At 36.4% G+C, this 23,923-nt stretch overlaps 1 protein-coding gene across 9 annotated transcripts in view; it reads right to left on the reverse strand.

Annotated features, from left to right (window-relative positions):
• Positions 1-23,923, reverse strand: part of ACSL3 (acyl-CoA synthetase long chain family member 3) — a 68,498-nt gene that overhangs the window by 35,977 nt on the left and 8,598 nt on the right. For 6 of the 9 annotated variants that reach the window (XM_074298614.1, XM_074298616.1, XM_074298610.1 and 3 more), the window contains exon 2: positions 1,074-1,490. In XM_074298614.1, the coding sequence (XP_074154715.1) occupies positions 1,074-1,451 (378 nt within the window). In that variant the 5' untranslated portion in view covers positions 1,452-1,490. Of the gene's footprint in view, positions 1-1,073; positions 1,519-5,140; positions 5,281-23,923 lie in introns of those variants that run through there. The other 3 variants (XM_074298617.1, XM_074298611.1, XM_074298615.1) reach the window with 2 other exon arrangements.

The following is a 23,923-nucleotide window of genomic DNA, read 5'->3' on the forward strand; positions in this document are numbered from 1 at the left end:
TAGAGCACCAGCCCTGAAGTCAGGAGGACCTGAGTTCAAATCTGGTATCAGATACTTAACACTTCCTAGATGTGTGATCCTGGGCAAGTCACTTAATCTCTCTCTCTCACACACACACACACACACAATCTGCTATACAGTTCAAATTACTAGCAAATGAGGAAACACATTTTAGAATACTATTTCATTTTAACAATGTAGAAATGAATACAGAAGTTAAGAAATAAAAGCTTACTTCTCTCTGACCTCTGACAGTACATCATCCCTTTTCCAGGGTTTGCAAGAGTAAAATTATCAGACTAACAAGAAACTCCTAAGAGTTCCACATTCCTGCTAATCAAATTCATCCATCACTCAATTATTAAATTTTTATTAACTAAATATAGAGGATACAAAAAGATGTAAAAGACAATCCCCGCCCTGAAGTAGCTTACAATCTAATATGGGAGACAAAAAAGCAAATATATACAAAGCAAACTATAAGCATAATTGGAAATAATTTTAACAGAGAGAAGGCAGTGGAATTAAGAGGGGTTGGGAAAGGCTTCCTTCAGAAGATGGAATTTTAATTGGGAGATCAATAGGTCTAGGGGAAGAGAAAAGAATACTCTAACCTTAGTGCTTAGAACCGACAGGAGCTTTTGGTTGAATAGGCCAAAATGTCAGAATCATTTGATGGAAAAATAGGTTTTGAGGAGTAAGACTGAAAAGGTAGGAGGGAATTGTGATGGGCTACAAATGTCAACCAGAATATTTTATATTTGCTCCTTCAGACACTTCAAATATTGGAGTAATCTGTAACAATTAGGGCCTATGGAGCCATCTTCCTTAAATATTCAGAAGACCCCATACATAAGACCACTTACAGATTAGCTATAATCCATTTTGTGGTTGGAATCCAAACCCCAACATACTGAGTGAATGGCTAAAGTAAAGACATTAAAAAGTCACAAAAAGCTAGTCATTTCCTCTAGTTCTAAAACTTCCAAAACCTGCATAAGCAAAACCCTTCAGTCCTCATGGCTAACATAATATTTTATCTGCAGATTTATTAGAAATAAAGCCCTGCTTACCTTTTTAAAAATTTTTCCATTCGGCTGTACTTCATCTTCTTCAATTAGTACTTCACGTGTTCCCAGAAGCCTTTTCTCTTTAAATTTGATTTCTGCATACTTAAAAACTTTATCTAGCGTATCACATCCAGGATAAAGCACTGACGCCAAACCATACAAGCTATTAATAGAGCGGTATGCTGCATTAGGCTGTCTATTTACAGGCTTTGCTTTAAGTTGATTGGATCTTGCTTGCCTTGATCCACATATAAGGTAAAATGGAATGTACGTTAAAATAGTGTAGACCAAAATTACAAAGTTTATTAAACATAAAAGAATAGGGTTGATATTCTGTTTTAGCTTCATTGTGGCTGTTGCTGAAGCTCCTGGGGTACTCATAACTGCTCACAAGTTAGAATAATGGAGTTCAGGAAGAATCTAAAGAAAAGGGGAAAAAAAAAAGTTACTTTAAAGTTTAGATCTTTTAAATATACTTTAAACAATTATTTAGTATCAATTAGGTAATTCAATGTATATTTTTAAACAGACAAACAAACATGCTGTCTCCATTCCAATTATCTTCTCTTCCTTTTCACTTTAACTATAGCATCAATCAACTAACCAGTGAATTACATATAAAAGCTCAATAATCTTGAGTACAAAAGCCTCAACACTCTAGAAAGTACTCATTTTCACAGAAAGCTATAAAAAAGGTCCAAAGAAAGTCAGAGCTTTAAAATTCAGAAGTTTCATTATTTAGCAGCAACAGTGGTTAAAAAAAAAAAAAAAAAAAAAAAACTGTTAAACTTTTAATTTTTTAATTGTTAACATCGTTAATTCTTTCCTAATTTGTGGATTATCAGGCATACTTCTATTTTGTTAGTAAGAAAACTCTGGGGAGCAGCTAGATGGTATAGTAAATAAAGCAGGGGCCCTGAAGATACAATTTCTAGCTGTGTGACCTTGGGCAAGTCACTTAAATTAGATGATAATTTCCTCTTGAGGGGAAAAATATCAAAGAAAACTTTGCAAGTGATTTAACAGTAATTTAGTAACAAAGCAATAAAGTAACCAAATCTGAAGTTAGAAGTGGAAGTTGGATTGAAGAACAAAGCTGACAAACTCTGTTTTGAATATTTTATCTCTGAACTTTTTTTTTTTTTTTTTTAATTAAGGCTTTTTATTTTCTTTTTCTTTTTTCCCCTGAGGCTGGGGTTAAATGACTTGCCCAGGGTCACAGAGCTAGGAAGTGTTAAATGTCTGAGGCCACATTTGAACTCGGGTCCTCCTGAATTCAGGGCTGGTGCTCTATCCACTGTGCCACCTAGCTGCCCCCTAAAGCTTTTTGTTTTCAAAACATATGCATGAACAATTTTTCAACACTAAGTCTTGCAAAACCTTTGTTTTCCAATTCCCCCCTTTTCCCCATCCCTTTCTCTAAACAGCAAGTAATCCAACATACATTAAACACGGTTAAAAAATAAATCCAATATATGCATACATTCTTATGTAATTACCTTGCTGCACAAGAAAAAAGTCAGATCAAAAAGAAAAAAGAGAAATAAAATGCGAGCAAAGAACAAAAAGAATGAAAATGATGCTATGTTGTGATCTACAAAGTTCTCAAGGAACATATCTTTTTACATGAACTTGATATTTAGACTATGTTATTTTGTTCATATATAAGCAATATATTTAACATAGAGTAATTCATGTTTCAGAAAAAATCTCACCAAAATTAGCTAACCTTTTTTGGTCAATTTTTACATAAGTTACAAAGAACAAGATATCATGAAATATAAAAGTATAAGATGACCCCGTGCCCTCAAGAAACTTTGAATTTGGTTAGAAAAAATTTCAAATAATATATATGAAGAGTTATAAATTCATAAGAAAGAAAAACTGTAGTCAGGAAAGGGTTCCTAAGAGGAAAACCTTGAATTTGGCCTTAAACAATAGGCAAAAATGTGGAACAAAGAGGACACAGTGGAATGAATCCTCCTTAAGTTTGCATAGAGGAAATCCAACTAGCTAGTTTCAGTAGAGCACAAGAACAGTCTGAAATGAAACAGGACAATTAGAATGGTGGCAAAATGGAAGTATATGTATGCAAGAATAATGATTTTGGCCATTATCCTGTAGAAATTGAGAAGCCACTAATTGATCAGTTCATTTTAAGAAACTATCAGAAAATATACATATTATATACTCAGCAAAGTTTCATTTTCTGCAAGAAGGCTTAAGAAAAGAAAAGGATGACTGGCTTTTGAATCCTAAATAGGATTTCTTCTTTTTTCCAAATAAAATAGTTCTATACCAGATATCTATCTATATAAATAACTTTAAAGAATAAAAGATAGAAAAAGGAAACTTCAAGAATATTTGAAAGCACTACCAAATAGAAGAGAGAAAACTAGATTGCATTTGAAAAATTGTAATTCACTTTTGGTGGCACCTAGGTTTATTTCTGAAATAAATTTCCCTCTTTTTAACACAAATATTTGTTTCAATGTAGCTATATTTTAACTCATGGAATAGCACAATTTCTAAGCAATCAAAATTATGCCATCTAAATGTCATGAAGAGAAGCATGGTGGCCATAGACAACAGCAAATTACAAATACTACTTATAACTGGAAAAAGAAATAGGCTACCTAGATATTGAAAAGCAAGGAATAAAAGATGGATGCATAGATTGAATGCTGCATTAGGAACTGGGTGGACTCCCAAGTAGAGATTTGTTAAGACAACATACATGACAACCATAAACAATGAGATCGTATGTGTGAGTTACAATATGTACCACTGGAGGGAATGCAGATATCCCTATAAATATGGCAGAAATTACAGTGGCACTATAAACTAGACCCCCCCAAAAAAAGATTTTTTTAACCCTCTGCAGCTAGGTGGCGCAGTGGATAGAGCACCAGCCTTGAATTCAGGAGGACCCCGGTTCAAATCTGGCCTCAGACACTTAACATTTCCCAGCTATGGAACTCTGGGCGAGTCACTTAACCCCAATTGCCTCAGAAAAACAACAACAACAACAACAACAACAACAACAACAACAAACAACAACAAAGAGTAAAAGGTGGTCTCGTAGTCACTTCAAATATCAACATAAACATCAAAATTACAAGATGATTCAGGCATAACATACAAAACCAACTAAAGCATCACATCAAAAGAATTACCTCATAGATAATGTAAGACAGCATGAGTATTAATAATATATATATAATATATATATACTATAATAATTATGGCTTATTATTGTCTTCCACTGTATTCCATAACTAGATTTAAGCAAGAATGGTATATGGTAACAAAGCACTTAACATCTCATTTGATTTTCACCATCTTATAAGAAAAGGGACTCAATATGTGGATAGAGAACTGAGTCAAGAGGACAGAGTTCAAATTCAACATCAGACACAGCTAGCTGTGTGATCCTGGGCATTTGTAAACAAGTAACACAAAACAGAAAGGTTGACAAGTAAACTAAGTTAAACTTGGTTAAAGTCCGGTGACCCCTCTCTTCAGATCTCACTTTCAACATTTCTTCTACCATACTTTGCAGAGCTGCCTTTCTACAAATATCAATACAGGAGAATAATGTAGATGAGCACGAATTTTTAAAATACTCAATGCATACCTAGTCTAAGCTTATATTTTTCGCTCAAATTCTTTAAAGAGATTTTTGACTGTCCCTCAGTAGACTGAAGAGGAAAATATATTTGTGGAAATAAAGCATATATCAATTCATATAATTGTAAAAGATCAGGTTGTAGAAAAAAAAATTGTGTGTGTTTTTAACAGCTTAATCACTTCCAAGTAAATAATTTCTAATTTTTCAAAATGCTAACAATCTCAACAGTAAATTGAAGATCCTCCAATTCCTCCTACATGTAAATTCATTTCCCAAAAAAAAATTGTCAACAAAAACCCTAGGAAATTCCTATTCCCCAAAAGTAACGCGTCGAAAACATCATCTCAGACGCTCCGTCGGACTCAGTACAAAGTAAGGCACGTTTATTTCACGCTAGGACACGAGTGGAGCGGCGGCTACAGAGAGCCAGTAAACTCACACGTCGGAAGAGCGTAACGGACACATGCTGGCCAGCCTCTCCACGGCACCGGCCGTCCCCACGGCGGGGGCTCCGGGGGCTCCGGCTCCGGCCAGGGCCCCCACCCGCCCGCCACCCGCATCACAGGCATCACACATGGGACCGAACGCTCTGAGCGGGTTCCAAACCAGCCCCAGGAGGCAGGCGGAACTCGAAGGTTTGAGAGGGGGATTTGGGAAGGGAGGGGTTAGGGTAAGTGAGCTTGGGGAAAGGAGGGCTTGGGGAAGACTGAGAGGGTGGAGAAAGGGGAGGGGGAAGAGGGGAAGAAGGAAAGAGGAAAGGGAAGGAAGAAGCGGAAAGGAAAAGAGAAGGGGGGAAGAGAAAGGGAAAAAGGAAGGGAAAGGGGAGGGAAACGAGAGGGTAAAGGGGAGGGAAACAGGAGAGGAAGGGGAAGGAGAAGGCCTCCGAGCTCAACAAAGCCCGTGGCCCCGCCCCTCACCCCACCCCGCGCCCGTGGCTTTAATGACGAAGGCGGAGGGGGCAGGGGTTTCCCTAAAGGCGCTCCGAAGGGGCGGGATGGACCTCGAGATAATGGCGCCGCAGTCCCCAGATCCAGGTTCATCTGTTTCCCCTTCCGTTCTCTCCCAGGGCACAGACATACAAATTCCATGTGACAAAGCTAAAAAAAAATTGCAGTTTGGCCTGGAAACACGTGGCATTACTGATGAAAAAACAATCCGTATAATTTTCATTGTGAGGAAGATTCTGAAAGCCTTGTCTAGTGAAGTGAAAGGTGCTTCAGATAATAGTGTGTCGGAGTTGGAGTAACTAAATTTGTCATCCCCAAATCTCAGGCCAAAAAAAAGTGCTAAAAGCAATTTGGGAGGGTATTTTCGTTTTTGTTTTATGCAGGTCCTAATAATAGTTTCAAACATGCTGAGAGCTCTATACACGGACTTGAAATTTATAAGCTTAAAAGAGCTGTTGTTGCCCAGAGGGCATCTTGGCTTATCCAAGTGGTCAGGGACTCATCCGGGACTTACTACCTCCTGAAGCTCTGGCTGTCCCTCTGGCCTCAAAACTGCATTTTGTAGCTAGCTAGCATAGAAGCAGGGAATAGAATTAATCTTCGAATCCAAATACAACTTCTTCCTTTTACTGTAACCCGGCAAAGTCAAATGATATCGTTAAGGTCATTAAGTGTTCTATCATTTAATTCAAAGCCAACTCTTACAACCCCAAATTGGCTATTTCTTTTTGCCTCCCAGTATACCCCCAGCATTTTATGGATACATAGAGTTCCATTAAAAAATGTTAATAGCCTCTTTTGAAATAAAATTCATTGAAAATTCAATTCATATTCTAAAATAGAAAATTAACTATTTTAAGAAGTTGTAAGCCTCATCAGCCTGAAGTGGAAAACAGCCATCACTGTGACTCGAAGTTTTGGCAAAAAGTTATTTTAGTGGTTAATTCTTTTGCTCAATCAGAATATAATTTCTTTACTGCTTTTCAGGACTCAAAGATAATAAAAGTCCACGGGTTTGGTCAGGTAGAATTGATTAATATGAAACATTTAATAAGCTTAATTCTCATCTCAATCTTCCTATCTTGCAAAATAAATAGCAAATTATCTATGTATCTAATAATATACATTATTTTTAAGTCTCTTAAATTTGTATTAATAATCTTCAGCAGGGTTTCTTTACAAGAAATAATGGCTGGATGGCAGAGTGGCCAGACTGGACAGTGTGACAGGTCATGGTTCAAATCTGGCCTCAGACTAGCTGTGTGACTGGGAAAGGCACTTAACTCTCAGTTTAGTTTAATTCACATGTGTAAAATGAGCTGCCAAGAAAATCCAAATGGGATCACTAAGAATTAGACAAGACTTAACAAATTTGGTGGTTTTGAAGACAATGTGGTTCTTTGGAAAAACAACAGTTCCTTTGTCTAGAAGAGAACAGTTAGCCAAATTGATTAAACAAGTCAGTATGCAAAACTATAATTCCACTTGGAAATATAGGTGAAATAAAAAACAAAAGGTACCAGTAAAAAAATAAATAATGTAGCCACTCAAATATGGAAGTGCTGACAACTAGAACAAACATCTGTAAGAAGACTTGTACCAAAGCACATTACATTTCTCATTTCTCACAGCAACCCTACAAGGGAGGTTCTATTATCATCCCCATTTTACACTTTAGAAAAATTAAAGCAAACAGAGCTTAAATGACTTGCCTAAGGTCACAAAGCTTCTATCTGAGGTCTGGTAATATAAGAATAGTAAATCTAAAATTCAAAAATGCTAAAGGAATTCTGGGACAATGGCAGAACAAGGCAAGAAACTACCTGGGGCTCTCTGAAATAATTTAAAGTAGTACCTTAAAAGTAAATTTTACAGCAGCAGAATGAATTAAATTAATTTACTGGGCAGCTAGATGGCAGAGTGGATAGAATGCAGGAGGACTTTACTTCAAATCTAATCTCAGACATTTGACACTTATTAGCTGTGTGACACAGGGCAAGTAAGTCATTTAAAATAACAATGATGATTAATTAATTAAAACAGTTATTTAAACCAAGGCAACTTGGGAGAACTCTCAGAAAAGATCTGACCTTCCCCAGTGATAGTCTGGCAGGTACTGCCTGCCAAATCAAAAACCTGCAAAAGCCCTTGGTGACAGTTGTATAAGTCAGCAGCCTTACTTTACCAGGACTTTTCAGTTTGGGGATCCAATAAGCTGTTCAGAGGAAGATTGCGGCAGTCCTCTGCTGGTTTTGGATAAGAGGCCACACATGCTGACCAGACTCAGTCTATGAAGGGTAAGCATACAACCCATTTAATGTGGTTGCAGAGGCAGAGGCCTGACTGGTTGTCATTTACAAGAGAGTCCCTGGTTTGGGCAGAGGAGTGGGCTTGGAGCCATCTTAATGACCACAAGAAGGGGATAGTAGTCACAGCTGAGGAAGAAGACTACCTGTTAGTTTATAAATTCAAACCAAACTGGAGGAGCAGTGACAACACCTGGCCTCAAAACACCTGGCCTTCACTGGAAGTGAAGAGGGGACTCAGAAACTCTGAAAGTTCTTATAGGAGAAAATCTCCTTCAACTCTGCTTCAGTGAGGGAATCCCACTTAGAAGGACAAACAGTTCCTTGTTATCTGGGTGGGATTGGCTCAGTCCTGAAAATCACTGAATTCAATTCAAATTCTAGCTTGAATGTAACGAGCTGTCGTCTCCAGAAGCTGCTGGATCGCTCTCTGGGAAGAGATCTGCTGTGTCTACTCAAATCTTTAAGACAGATTCTTCTTCCTGTAGCGAACCGTTGTCTCCAGGCAGTTGCTGTTAACTCTTGTCCAAAGAAGTGACTTCCCTTCCTGCAGAGAGCCCCGTCAAGCCAGATGTAATTCAGAGTCTTCTTCTTTCTCTGAGAGTCCTCTCTTTTATTCTCCCAGAGAATGGGCGTGGGATAATGCAAGGGCTTCTGGGAAGAACCACTTCAGCCAATGGGCTTGCTCCTTCTATCAAGTCAACCTGAGTTCTCACCTTGTAATTGTCCAGAAAACCTCAGTTCTCACTTAGTAATCCTAACATCTCCCCCTTTCTTTTGATTTAGAACATAGGACAGTCATGACCTTGAAACATAAATCCATCAATATGGGAAGTATTACAGATAATTACATAAATGACCTTGAAACATAAATCCATCAATATGGGAAGTATTACAGATAATTACATAAATTACATAAGCACATAGTAACATAGTAACGTAACACATGCTAGAAGTATATAACATAATCATAAATTGAAAATTTATAAATGTCCATAAGTCCATTGTCCATTAGTCTCATCTTGTGTGAGGAAGTCCAATGATTCCTGCTGGTTTTTAAAGTTCTTTAACAGTCTTCTTATTATCCATGCTTTTTCAGTGTCAGATGTTTCTTAGATCTTCTCCTTTATTTTGAGGCCTTTCTCTTTTTCTGTCTCTCTCTGATGGACAAGGCGAATATGACTCGTTGGCACCCATCTGATTCCTTCTCCTGATGAAGAAATACAAGCAAACCCTCTCTCCCAGGCAGTTAACCTATCTAATTACCTTCTATTTACTACTTTCTAAATCTCTTCTCATCATCTGGCAATTACATTGGAATTGTTTGCACTGGACACAGCCCTGTTGGTTTAAAAGGCCTGTATTCTCCCCAAGTGTAATCCATTTTTGCAATCTGATTGCCTTTTGACTCACTTATCAGGTAATCCCTTTCTGCCATGTGATTGCTTTTCTGCTGGTTGATTAAATCAGAGTCCTGGCCTTCTAAAGGTTCTTTGGATGTAACATCAGCTGCCATCATGCCCCAAGTCTTTTTTGCCTGGGGCCCTGGACCTGGGCCCCTCATCCCATTTCCCTGAATTATTCTACACTCTGATGCCCAATGGAATCCTCTGTTGCATTTTGGACATGGGGTTTTAGGTCTTCTTTCATCCTGTCTTCTCACTGTATCTCCATACCTACACTGAGCTCTTAGATGCCCAATTTTTCCACATTGAAAACATCGCCGAGTTTCTCTAGAAGGCCCTTGCCAGGAGGGACCCTGCCTTTCCACATTCATCATTGTCCCGGTGTAAAAAGCATTTGTTCCCACTGTAGCACAGCGTCTTATGATCTCCTCTAAAGGAGCATCTTTGTCTAATCCCCATATAATTCTTTTGCAAATCTCATTGGCATTTTCCTTAGCCAGATGTCTGGTCATTATTTCTGTAGCTGAATTTTCTCCAATAGTTCTTTTGACAGCAGTTTGCAAACGTCCCACAAAATCTGCAAAAGGTTCATTGGGACCTTGCTGTATTTTAGTGAAAGCCTCTCCACGATCTTTCTGTCCAGGAAGGACACCCCAAGCTTTTATTGCAGCCTTAGCAATTTGTTCATATATTGTCATGGTGTAATTAATCTGTTCCGAATTCTCTCCATATCGACCTTCACCAGCCAAGTGCTCAAAAGTGAATTGTGTGTTAACTCCTATTTCCAAATTGCATCTGACTTGAATTTTACATAATTCATGAAATTCCGCAAGCCATAATAAATTTTCTCCAGGTTCCAGGCATATCCTTGCTATGGATTTCCAATCATTCGGGGTTAGGACTTCATAAGACAAACCATCTAGTAACATTTTGACATAAGCTGATGTAGCCCCATAAAGGGTACAACCTTTTTTCAAATCCTTAATTTTATTCAAATCTAAAGGTGCATATCTTCTCCTTTTTTTACCTACAGAGTCAGTATTTTCAATCACAGGATATGCATGTATAAAATCACTTATATCCTGTCCTTCTCTCTTAGCTTTAACCAATGCTTTTTCTAATCTTGTCATAGGCTTAGGCTTCTTCACAGGCAATTCTGTTTGTGTTTCTGCCTCTTCCCCTCTTTCTTCCTCCATCTCTGAAGGTGGGGTTGATGTGGGCCTGTCAATAATCTGTTCTCTAGGCAGGGTTGAAGCTTCTTCAAGAGAATCATACCATAATTCCTCATTTAAATCCTCTTGCTCTAGGGAAAGATCTTGATCTTTCCTTTTTTCCTCACACTTCCTCCTCTGTTCATTTTTAGAACTTTTCCTTCTCCTACAACTTGCTTGATAGTTTAAGGCTAATTGAACTATGTTGTAGATATAAAATACTTCTGCAGAAGTTGAACGAGGCCCATTTTTTGCTTGAAATTCTTTCATTTCATATCCCACTAGCTTCCATTTATCTACATCTATCTTTTCTTCCTCTAAGAACCAAGGGGATGTGCGTCTTAATGCAGCCAAGAGTTTAGCAATCTGTACCCAGGTTACAAGTAAACTCTGCTCCTCAATTATGTTGATTATACTCTCTATAGTACCACTCCTGAATGGGGGTGGAGCTGAGGTTGCTTCTGGGGCTGGGGATGAGTCGGCTGAGGTCCAGGGATTGAATATAGCTAACATCTGCCCCATTTCAGCTATAAGAGATTCCTGGTTTAGCCCTTAACAAGTTAAGTTCCTTATTTATTTATTAGCACGCTCACTTAATCTTTAACAAAGTTTCCTCGTTACTCACGGTTCTGGGTCAGAGAGACTGAGATCTAGATTGGAAGCTTTTCCACTGGAATCAGGACTGTGTCTGTCCCTGTTCGGGCGCCAAATTGCGAAGGTCTGGTCTAGCTCTTCTTGTCAGGATAAGCAAATGTCCTTGCCCCACGTGTGGACGCCAATTTGTAACGAGCTGTCGTCTCCAGAAGCTGCTGGATCGCTCTCTGGGAAGAGATCTGCTGTGTCTACTCAAATCTTTAAGACAGATTCTTCTTCCTGTAGCGAACCGTTGTCTCCAGGCAGTTGCTGTTAACTCTTGTCCAAAGAAGTGACTTCCCTTCCTGCAGAGAGCCCCGTCAAGCCAGATGTAATTCAGAGTCTTCTTCTTTCTCTGAGAGTCCTCTCTTTTATTCTCCCAGAGAATGGGCGTGGGATAATGCAAGGGCTTCTGGGAAGAACCACTTCAGCCAATGGGCTTGCTCCTTCTATCAAGTCAACCTGAGTTCTCACCTTGTAATTGTCCAGAAAACCTCAGTTCTCACTTAGTAATCCTAACACTTGAATCTGAAACCCAGCTAAGAGACAACTTGGGACACCACCCATGAGCCCCCTTCAGCTGGTAGCCAAAGTCCCCTATTATAAAAGAGCCAAATTAAAATCCTCTCTTTGCAGAGATTCCAAACATGCCAGCCTTATGCTTGGCACACCAAGGGTCTCTTGTCCACTGGAATACTCTTTCCAATGCCATCCTCTCTTTACCCTCACCTATTTCCCTAACCAGACTTTAACCTTACTTCTAATCCCCATAATAAACCTCTTTTATCAATCTAGGTTTTCGGGTCTGTAAATTCCTTTACAGAGAACCTTTTTGCCGCCAGAAGGGAGTCCCCAAAACTCCCTACCCTTGCGGCGAATCCCAAGGGGTTGCAGGGGAGCCAAACCTCTCCATTTGGTTTCTTGAACCCTGAACCTGCCACTAGACCTTATCATTTAACTCCCTGACCACCAGAAACCCTAATTTCATTTTGGTTCCCTAAATCTAAACCTCATCAGAAGGACTAAGAAGTTAAAGGCCACCAAATAGAGCCCAGAACACAACAGCATGAAAAATCTATAAACCCCTACCCATGAGCAAAGCCTGACTCTTGACATATATAGTTAACAGCCAAGAAATGGGCTATTTTTTTTTTTTTAAGAATAAGTTTAAAAAAAAAAAAAAAAAGAGAGAGAGAGAGAGAGAGAAAGAACCGACCATAGATACCTTCTATGGTAAGAGAGAAGTTCTGGGTTCACAATCAGAAGACAAAATAGCTTCTTGTAAAGCTTCAAAGAGAAATGTAAAATGGTCACAAGCCAAGAAGAATTATTTATATCTATATATTTCTCTCTCTCTCTCTGATATACATATAAATATATATGCATATATATATATATATATATATATATATCATCACAATTATATCACCAGCAAAACTAATAGTTTAAAGGAAAATATATCTCAAAACTGCTGTAAATTGTGTCCCCTTTTAATTTTTTTTTTTGGGGGGGGAAGCATTTCTGAGTCTCAAACTCTCCCAACCTCTGGGAGGGACCGAACCCATTCTGATAAATAATGTCATTCAATTGGAAATCTCAGCCTGGGACATATCAACATCCTTTTGAGAGGCTCAAACTTCCAGTTAAGTAATCTCATTCAATTTTGAATTAAATTGAAGCTCCAAACCTCAAAAGGCTAATAAAAGGAGATTCTGAACTCCAAATCTTTTCAGAAGTCTTAAAAGGATTTCGCCCAAGGATGAAGATATTTTTCCCTCAGTGTTAACTCACCCTGGCTAATTTCCTAATCAGGAGCTATTTGCCTTTCTGGACTTGGACCACTGATGAAGTTATTTTCTTCTCAGTGTAAATGCACCTTTGCTAATTCCCAAACAGAGGTACCCTAAATTCTCACATCAAAAGTACCCAATCTCATATATATAAAAGTGTAAGATTTATAATATTGGACTTAATGTATTCTTTAATGAGTGATAAAGGGAGTAAAGAAGAAAAAATTTGAAATTCAAATTAAAATTGAATTAAAAAAAAAGATCTATGACACATAAATTCCCAAAAACTCGGAGGAAAAAAGCAATCAAATGCCTCATTAGACAAGTATGATCATAATAGTGAAAAAAGGCAGAAAGGAAAAGATATAGACCTATTTATCACTATGATGACACAAACATTTTAAATAAATACAAGAAAGCATATAGCAACATGTGGGACAGTAACCCTTACCCAAATTAAAATCAGAGACTTTCAAGGTAAAAAGCAAAAATGGATTTATTATGATCTTGGAGAAAAGCCAACTCCCAACAGATAAGGTATCAGCAGAGGAGTGCAAAGCACAAACTGCAAACACAGAATTATATAGATTCTAGCAGAAGCTTCCCCCGCTTCTGATCTTTTCTCTCACTAGCAGGGGATTTCTAATTTATCCAGAGACTAAATATGGACCCAAGAACACACTTTACCATAAAAGGTATTAAAATGCTAATGAAACCTGGAGGAGTAAGATGGAAGGAAATGTTTTAATTGTTTTAATTGTTTTAAAATGATAAATGAGCTAAACTTTCAGATATTGGTTAAAAAACCAGAAAAGTTCAACAATGAAACAAAGTAAAGTCCAGAGTTCAACATACTTGGGGAAGATTTCTTATTTGAACAGCAAAGAATAGTTTTAGATCAGCATTCTATTCTATATATCAAAAGTTCCAACAGATTCTCAAAATAAACAGATGCAGTCAAATCATTTTAAAAAGCTGCAAGAAACTGGAATTACTTTTTCCAACTATGGCTAACAGAATTCTAACCAAATAAAATATAAAAAAGAGCAAGATAAAATATACAAATTCTGATTACATGAAGACAAATTCTGATTATATGAAGTTGAAAATGTTATTTTTTAAAAATCAATATAGCTAGCATAAAGAAAAATTATGAGCAACTTAATAAAGTCTTCACATCAAACATCTCCAAAAAGTTTGATATCTATGATGAATCTGTGTTGTGACCCAAAGTTGCAATTTCAAATAAGTAGATAAAGGAGAAATACATAATTCTCCAAAAAAAGAACTGTAATCTATTAATAGCCATATATAAAGAGTACTTTCAAGTAAACTAGGAGAACTCTACAGCAGCTCTAAAGTTTCTTCTCACATCCAGCAAATTAACAAAGATGACTAAAGACAGAAATAGCTAGTGTTGGAGAGGTAACAATTGCTGGAACTGTGAACTGGTCCAATTATTATGAAAAATTATTTAAAAGTAGATGGTTCCACCACTACTCATTTGGTCCCAAGAGGTGATGAATAGGTTAAGAAATAGATACATACACACACCCACATGAAAATATTCTTAAGATGCACTATTTTTGATAGTAAAGAACAAAAAAACAAAAAATCAGACATAAGAGAACAACGAAATGTTATTGTACCATTATAAGACAACTAAAAGTAATTCAGAGAAACAAGGACTAATATGAACTGATGATAAAAGTAAAGTAGAAACAATTACACATACAAGAAATATAACAATGTAAACAAAATATAGTAAAATGAAACAATACTATAATTCCAATCACTAAGTTTAACCCCAAAGAATCAAAGAATCTGAGAACTAGAAAGAATCTTAGGAGCCAGTCAGTCCAATTGATATACAGTATAAATAAAATAAGGAAATGAATCCCTCTCCTTTTCTCTTAGAGAAACAGGGACATGGCTATAAAATAGTGTACAAGGATGTAAAATACTTTACACAAATGTGTCACAATGAAAGAGTAAACAGTATATTTGGATATAGCTGAGTGAAAACAAAAGATCAATAAATCTTATTAAGGAATTCATAATCTAGTTAGGATAAGAGAAAAATTAAGATGTGGTTTTAGGATGAAGTTAGATACACAAGTAACTATGATGTAAGGAAAATATCACAAATGCAAAGGAGAAATTTGAGAAAAAAAAATTTAGCTTTTTTCTTTTGGGGAGGAGATGGGGGAATGGCGATTTGGGTGCCAAGAAAGGCCCCATAAAAACTGCAGAAGAGGCTTTTCCAACTAGTAGAGATGAAATAAACAGCAAGGTATGATGGACAATGTAAGCTAAGGCTGAAGAACAGAAGAGAAGCCAACCATAATCCAAACTGGCTACAATGTAAAGGGGAACAGTATGAGATAATGCTGAAAAGCTAAAATTGTGAAGGGTCATAAATATCTACATAAAATTTACACTTTATATTAAACAATTAGAGCCCATAATAGGGATGAAAAGGGATTTAGAAATCCATCTAAATCCAACTCTTCTTGTTTGAGAAGGTGAGTCCCAGAGAAAAAGGATTTGCCCAAGACCACAACATTATTAGTGGCTCAGCTGGTTATAAGAAACCCAATCTCCTGACTTCTAGTTGTCTTAACTAGCCAGAAAGATTATAAATATATCAAGTTCAGATATCATTTTATAACCCTCATTCCCAGCAGTGCTATATGTGAGTACAGGTGTGAGAAAGCATGTGTGCAAGCACATGTATACATAAACATATATATATATATATATATATATATATATATATATATATATATATTATATATTATATATCACTTCTGGAAACGGGTTGTAAAATAGCCATATGCATTCACACATATATAGACAAAGTGCTAAATCTGTTAAAATCAATGAACTGAGGTGTAAGTGGCTGATAAGGTCATACAGCACAATCAGTAGCACATTTAGGCAAAAAAATACCAGGTTTCCTAACTTCTCATCCAGTTTTTTTTTGTTTTGTTTTTTAACTCTCTGCTACCTAAGTAGGACTAAAAGGCTAATTATTAGTCTTGGCATTTTAAAAAGTCTATAGATGGAACTTCAAAAAGTGTCTTTAGGATCTAGTTCTGCAGAGAAAAGAATTAGAAGAAAAAGTTGCTGCTACCTCTAGGGGGTAGCAGTGATACACCAAAGAAGACAACCAGCCCTCCACTTTGTACTAACCAGCCAACAGCCCACCCTTTGTATATAGCAAGTCCCCAAGAATCTCATACTGGGAACTCTAGTCCTCTCCTATATAGAGGCATCCTTACTGTGAGATGGCTAAGTAGGTTTCCTGTAATCAATCTTAGTCTAGCTTTACATTTAATCATATTGACAAGCAGGCTTCATTAATGGAAAGAGGCCTGGGGAGGTTATCCCTGTGTAGGCAATCAGACCTCTGCCCATCATAATCAACAAGGACTATCAGATCATGACTTAACCCAAGGCCCAATTCTTTTCTTCCTCATCCACCAACCATCTCTCTCTTAAACGGGAAAGAAATCAAATCAAAATCATTGAGTGGCTGCCAAAGCACACACTGCTGGTAAGGTTCTTCCTCTTAAATTACCTTCAGCCTACTTATCTTGCATATACCCAAATTTTGCAATTTCTCCATTAGAATATGAGGTTCTTAGGGGCAGTTCTTGGTGGCGGGGATTGCTTCTGTGCTTTTTTGTATCTTTAGCTGTTAGCACATAGTTAAAAACGTAAAAAACACTTGTTGACTGGCCACTACTGGATTCTTAATCCCTTCACCTGACTCAGCTATGTTCCTTTCCTCCAGCTTTTTTTCTCCCTCTTGGGATCTCTAAAATTCTTATTCTATTGATAACTTTCCATTCATTTTAAACTTCTTTAGATCATGCCATCTTCTTGTACTCTCACAAACCTGGATGTCCCCTTACCCCATCACTCCCCATGCTGCTTAGCCATTCTTTTAGGCTGCATATTTGACCTCCAAGTAATACTCTGGGACTACTTCTTTGCCATTTCTAGACCTTCTTTCTAATGCCAACACTACCCATCACCTTGTCCAGACTCTTTCCTGCTATATACCAGCTAGCAAGACAAACTCTCTCCTTTTTCAAGCCTGACACTTGGTTCCTAAGCTTCTTCACTTCAACCCTTGCTTTCATATCTGAGGACTTCAATATACATCTTGATGCCCCCTTAGTTATAACTGCTCACTCATTTCAGCAAATCAGTCCTCATAATCTGTAGCTTCTATCCACCTTAAGACACAGAGATGTCCACAACTTCATCTTCCATGATTCCATATACTTCCTAAACCTAATTTTTCAATATCCCAACGTCAAGTTACTCTGTCTTTTCCCAGACAATGCCAGATCTGGTTTTATTTTACTCCCTCAAATCTTTCTAATGCTTTAAATCCCAGCAATAAGTTATCTCTGCCTCCTATCCTCTATGCTCCTATTCAAGCTATATAATAAAGTCACACAAATTTGGTATTAGTTTGATTATCATGTCTTTTACCGATTCTCAAATGGGCTCACATTTGTCTCAACATCCCACAAAAACTGTTCCTAACGTCTTCATTCTATGAGTCACATATACCAGCGCCCCCACACACACACCCTTTCAGCATTAAAAGACCCACTATGCCTCATACTTTTCCAATTGGGTTACATCCATTATAACCACCAATCTCTCTCAACTCTGGCACTTGGGAGAGATCATTTGAGAATTGACTCCCTGAAAGCCATTACCAAAAAAAAAATCTATATTTAATATTTCAAAAAATTATCAAGGAAAACTATTGATATCATAGAAACAGAGGGTAAAATAGAAAGAATCATTCATCATTTCCAAAAAGAGATCCCAAAGTGAAAACTCCCAAGAATATTATAACCAAATTCAAAGTTCAAATCACAAGACTTCTATGTTAAAAGAATAAAGGGCTTAAAATATGATATTCTAGAAGGCAAAGGAACTAGAATTCCCAAGTATAAAACTGAGTATAATTCTTCAGGGGGAAAAAAACAGACTTTTCATGAAGTAGAGGATTTCTAAGCATTCCTGATGCAAAGACCAAAACTGAATAGAAAATGTGACAAGACTCAAGAGATATAAAAAAGGTAACCATTAGAAAACATAAGGGATTCAATAAGTTAAACTGTTTACATTCTGATGAGATGATACATGTAATTCCTAAGAATAGAAGCAACCCCACTCAACCTAACATTACTTACCTACAGTTTTGATTAATTAAATCCCCAACATTTGCATCCCCTGTTGCAATGCATTGTTTTTCTACAAAGATGTTTATAGTATTGTATTTGTATATACACATATAGTATAGTATTTGTATATACACATAAATCTGTGTATTACATAATTTATGCATATGGATATAAAATATAAACATTTAACAATTATAATTCAGATTTTGACTGCTCAGGAATAAATCTTCTATTTATAAAAATCAGTCCAAAGAAAATATCCTAAGGACATTCTTTTCTCTGAGACCTCACAGAACTAGTCAACAATGTTAGGTCAAGTATGTGCTTGTTTGCACCTTTGTACGCATTTACTGTTTATAATTTATTATTATTATTTACTCTCTAATGTATTATATCATCCTGTTAAACCACATATTCTTAACCTAGAATCTATTAACTTTCAATATAACTGATTTTCTTTATAATCCTATGTATTTCATTTTATCCATTTAAAAACCTTATACTGAGAAGGGATCTACAAACCTCAGGAGGACTACATAAACACTAAAGAAGCACGGTATTAAACATTAAGTCCAATAAGAAAAAGACTCTGTCTTACATGATTTTTAAATTCATTGTACCAAGAAAAGAATTCTTGCTTTGAATGAAGTTTATTTATAAATAAAAAATTGTTTATTTATAAATTACCATTATACAAATTATGATTTATATATAGATATAAATTTATAAATAAAATTTATTGAATGAAGTATTCATTCAATAAATGTTTATAAATTATCCAGGAATCAACTTATATAAACATTTATTAAGGACCTACTATGTTATTTACAGGCAAACTAGGTGGGATAGTTTAGATGCAGTGCTGCTCCTAGAATGAATTCAAATCCAGCCTCAGATAATTAAAGGTAAATACTTGACCCTGGCAAATCATCCTGTTTGTCTCAGTTTCCTCATCTGTAAAATGAGCTGGAAAAGGAAATGGCAAACCACTCCAGCACCTCTGTTAAGAAAATCCCAAATGGGGTCAAGAAGAGTCAATCATGTACCTTCAACAAGAGAAGCTCTAATTCAGTTCCAATTGATCAATGATGGACAGAATCAGCTACACCCAGAGAAGGAACACTGAGAAATGAGTGTAAACTGTTTGCATTTTTGTTTTTATTCACAGGTTATTTTTACCTTCTGAATCCAACTCTTCCTGTGCAATAAGAAATTCGGTTCTGCACACATATATTGTATCTAGGATATACTATTAACATATTTAACATGTATGGGACTGCCTGCCATCTAGGGGAAGGGGTGGAGGAAAGGAGGGGAAAATTCAGAACAGAAGTGAGTGCAAGGGATAATGTTGCAAACATTTCCTGCCCTCAAATAGCTTAGATTCTACAAAGGGAGAAAATGTGTGTATATCCACATATGTATAGAAGGCATTTGCACATAGATAAAATAAAAAATCAACTAGTAAAATAGCACCTGGATTGAGCTTTGTAGGAAATAAAGACTATTAAGAGGCAAGTGTGAGGAAACAAATACATTTCAGGCATACAGAAATGTAGACAAACCTGAAATATGGAGAAAGGAGTTGTAATATGGTGTGTGAAGAATAGCAAAAGGACCAGTTTATCAGGAACAAAGAGTCACTGTGAAGGTAAAGACACATCTGACATATACTACATGTCATTAGTCCCTCTAATGTCTAAAAAGGTAATGTGCTAATAGAAAGCCAATCAAATCTACTGAGCCAGATGAGGTCCCCTCTGGTTTAAGCATGACTGCTTTGGCAGCTGTGGGGAGGTTGGAATAGAAAGAGATTTCAAAGAATTTGAGAGCAAGAAGGTAACTAAGTGGCTATCTACACAATAGAGATCCCACTAACACATACTCATGCAAAAGTTACCCAGATTTTTCTTTAAGACTTTCTACTGAGTAGGGACTATTTCATTTTTATCTCTGTAACCCATAGCTCCTGGTTGATAACAGCCCTTCAACTCCCCCAACTCCCCATTCTGGCCAAGCCTTTTCTTCTCCATGTTTACATGCCCAGGTTCTTCCTGACACAGAGACCTTATTGTCTTTCTCTGGATACTCACCATTAATCACTATCTTTCTTAAACCACAGCACCCAGACCTAGATACTTTACTACAGATGAAGCCTGACCAGAGCAGAATGGGAATATTATTTCCTTACCATTACCTAGGATTGTATTAGCTCATGTGCCTAGCTCTTCAGAGTATGTATTCATGTTGAATTAGTTACTAAAACCATCAAATCTTTTTTCAGAATAACTGAGTTTTAACTAAGTCTTTCTTATTGATTTTTTTTTAATTCAAAAGCAACACAAAAGTCTGTCCTTTTTTAATTTCATCTTAGTGATTAAGTCCAGTCTTTTAGAGCTCATTGAGTTTCTTTTGGGTTCTGATTGTGTCATCAATATGTTAATTATACTTCCCAGAGATCACCTGCACAATTTGAGGAGCATGCCATCTACACCCAAAATAAAAGCATAAACTCTTAAGATATTATTAAAAGACCTACTTGACTGAATTGTCCATGTCAACACCTCTTTGTATCCAACCATCCAACAAATTCTAAATCCATCTGACTTATCTTCACAAATATCCACTTAAAGAAAGAGGCAGCTAGATGGTAAGCACATAAAGAACTGATCAGAGTCCAGAGGACCTGAGTGCAAATATGGCTTCAGTTTAACGCATATTAGCTGTGTGACACTGACAAGGCATTTAACTCCAAATGCCTTACAAAAATAAATAATTATATTCTACCTAAATCATATCTACAATATCCTCCCCTCATCAAAAAAAAAAAAAAAAAAAAAAAAGGGGGGGGGGAGGGATGGAAGTTAATGTGGCATGATATATTACTGAAGAAGCCAGGCTAATTGTCTGTAATCACCATTTTCCTACCTACATGTTCTCTTTAATGATTCATTCTAAAATGTTCCCAGGAATATAACTCAACTTCCCTCTACTACACAAGCTCTATTCCTTAACATTTAAGAGAGAAAGAGCAACAGAGAGAATGAACAATGTTTGCTCTTCTCTAATCAAGTAGCACCTCTCTAACTTTCTATTTTTCAAATACCACTGACAGAGGATCAGCAATCATAATTACAGAAACCAGGATGCAGTTCATCTCAGTCAGAAGACTTGAATTCATACTTGTTTTGGATATTAACTTGAAAAGTCATTTGTTGTTGTCATTTTGGCCTCCTTTGCAAAGAAAACAGAAAACAAACACCAAGTAACTTCTTTTCTCACTGCTGTCAGTAATTGTCCTTTTATAACTAAAACCAAAAAAATCTCTCTTGTCCTATGCTTTTCTCACTCACTAGTCATCTCATTCTGAACATTCCTGACACAATTATTTTTTCAAATATATTTTATCTTTCCAAATATATGCAAAGATAATTTTCAATATTCACCTCTGTAAGACCCTTTGTTACAAATTTCTGCCTTCCTCCCTTACCTTCCCCCATCCTCAAGACAGCAAGCAATCCAATATAAACTAAACATGTGCAAGTCTCTCAAACATATTTCTATACTTGTTATACTGCACAAGAACAATCAGACCAAAAGAGGAAAAACCACTATACATAATAACAAAAAAGGTGAAAATACCATGCTTTTTTGATCCACATTAAGTCCCTATATTTCTTCCTCTGGATGTAGATGGAATTCTCCAACCCAAGTCCTGACAATTTTTACAACACTATGTCATGCTATTATTCAATTCTGTTACTGATCTTTATCATATATATATATATATATATATGTATATATACATATATATATATATTAAGTTTAATTGGTCTGAGTTCCCTATACACTTACATGTATACTGGTTATGCCTTCAGAATATCATCTATAAGGATCTGCTGAGGTGACTTTAGTCTATAGTTATCTTATTTATATTTTCTCAGAACTCTTTGAATTTTATTTTCCCACAATCAAGGTCCATGTCAAACTCTACCAGAATTTCCTCTTTTCTATCATAAACCCTAGGATGACAGGGTCACTTCTCCTCAAGGTCCCCATCATTTCCATATTACTAACCAGTTTGTCCCTTTATTAAGAATTTCCTCTTCTAGATTCCACCACCTTTTGAAAGAGAAAATTAACACCAGGCAAATAAAGAATTATTAGCTAGCACTTTTCATTATAGCAAAAAAGAACTGGAAACAAAGTAGATGCCCACTCATTGGGCAAATTGTAATACATAAATGCAACAGAAAATGGTGTGGTATAAGAAATGACAAAGGAATAGAGGACAAAAAAAGATTAACATGAATTAATATAAAGTGAAGTAAGCAGAGCTAAGAAAATAAGATACAGAATGATCACAACACTGTAAATGTAAAGAACAACCATGAAACACTCAAAATTGAATGCTGGAGAGTTCCAAAGAGCAAGCTTGTCTCCAAGAAAGAAAAAAGAATAGTTTACAGTCTACAAATATGGCACATTTCATATGTTGTCTAATTTTTCCCCAAAAAATAATGGGTGGCTTTCTTGATTTTTCTTTCTCTTCTTTTAAAAATTTAAAAAATTATGAAGGGGGGCAGCTAGGTGGCGAAGTAGATAGAGCAAAAGCCCTGAAGTCAGGAGGACCTGAGTTCAAATCTAGTCTCAGACACTTAACACTTCCTAGCTGTGTGACTCTGGCCAAGTCACAACCACAATTGCCAAGAAATAAATTATGAAGGAAGGCTTCCCAGGAAGAACAAGTGGAGAGAAGGAGGAATACAAAGAAAAAGTTAGGTATTATAAAAACAAAATATATCCATTGTTACTTAAAAAGAAGTTATAAATTACTGTTTTGGAAGAGAAAACAATTAAGACACTGCACAATTAACATTACACTAGGTGAGTAGTAATCAGGAGCTGAATTAAGGTAGTGATCATGTGAGTGAAGATAAAGGAAGAGATGGAGAATTGTGTAAGTAGAATACACTTGGCCAACTCCTATGTGCTAAGCACTTTTTAGAAATATTTCATAATGAAACACAAATATAGAATAAGACATTTTCAGCCATGCCCAACATATTAATTTAATTTGTATAATATTAGCCATTTGATAATAGAGCTGGGGGGGTTAAATTAGTACAAAGTTATAAAAGATGTACCCCCCCAAGTGCATTTTTTTATCCTTTTAATGGCAGAGTTTTAGTAACATTATTTTTCATGAGGAGAGGTTCTCAATTATGAGAACTCCTAATGTTGAAATTCTCTCCACCAAAGCAGAAAGGCAACTCACTTGCATTCTGAGTTGCACGGGGAGACAGATACTTTTTTCCTATGGTCAGAGAATCATATAAAGGTAGGACTTACCCTGAGGATTATTACCAACTTTGATGTATAAGTTTTAACTCCACTATACCAGGGGTTAGTCACCGGAGAGTAGTCACAATTTGAAAATAAAGAATAATAAAATAGGCAGGTAGAATTACACAGGAATGAAAATAGATATTAAGAGCAAAGATGCATCATGAGGTGAAAAAAGGATGGCAACATATAAAACTCCTAAGAATAGAGATGTGTAACTATCAAGAAAAAAGGCAACCAATGCAGGATACTTAACAGTAAATGAATACAAAAAAGGGAAGCTGCAAAAAGAGTCAAATGACTAGTGTCCTTTAAAAAAATGAAATAGAATTAAAATAATGATGGTTAAAATGACAGACCATATGAA

Source organism: Sminthopsis crassicaudata, chromosome 3 (genome assembly GCF_048593235.1).
Source record: "Sminthopsis crassicaudata isolate SCR6 chromosome 3, ASM4859323v1, whole genome shotgun sequence".
NCBI lineage: Eukaryota > Metazoa > Chordata > Mammalia > Dasyuromorphia > Dasyuridae > Sminthopsis > Sminthopsis crassicaudata.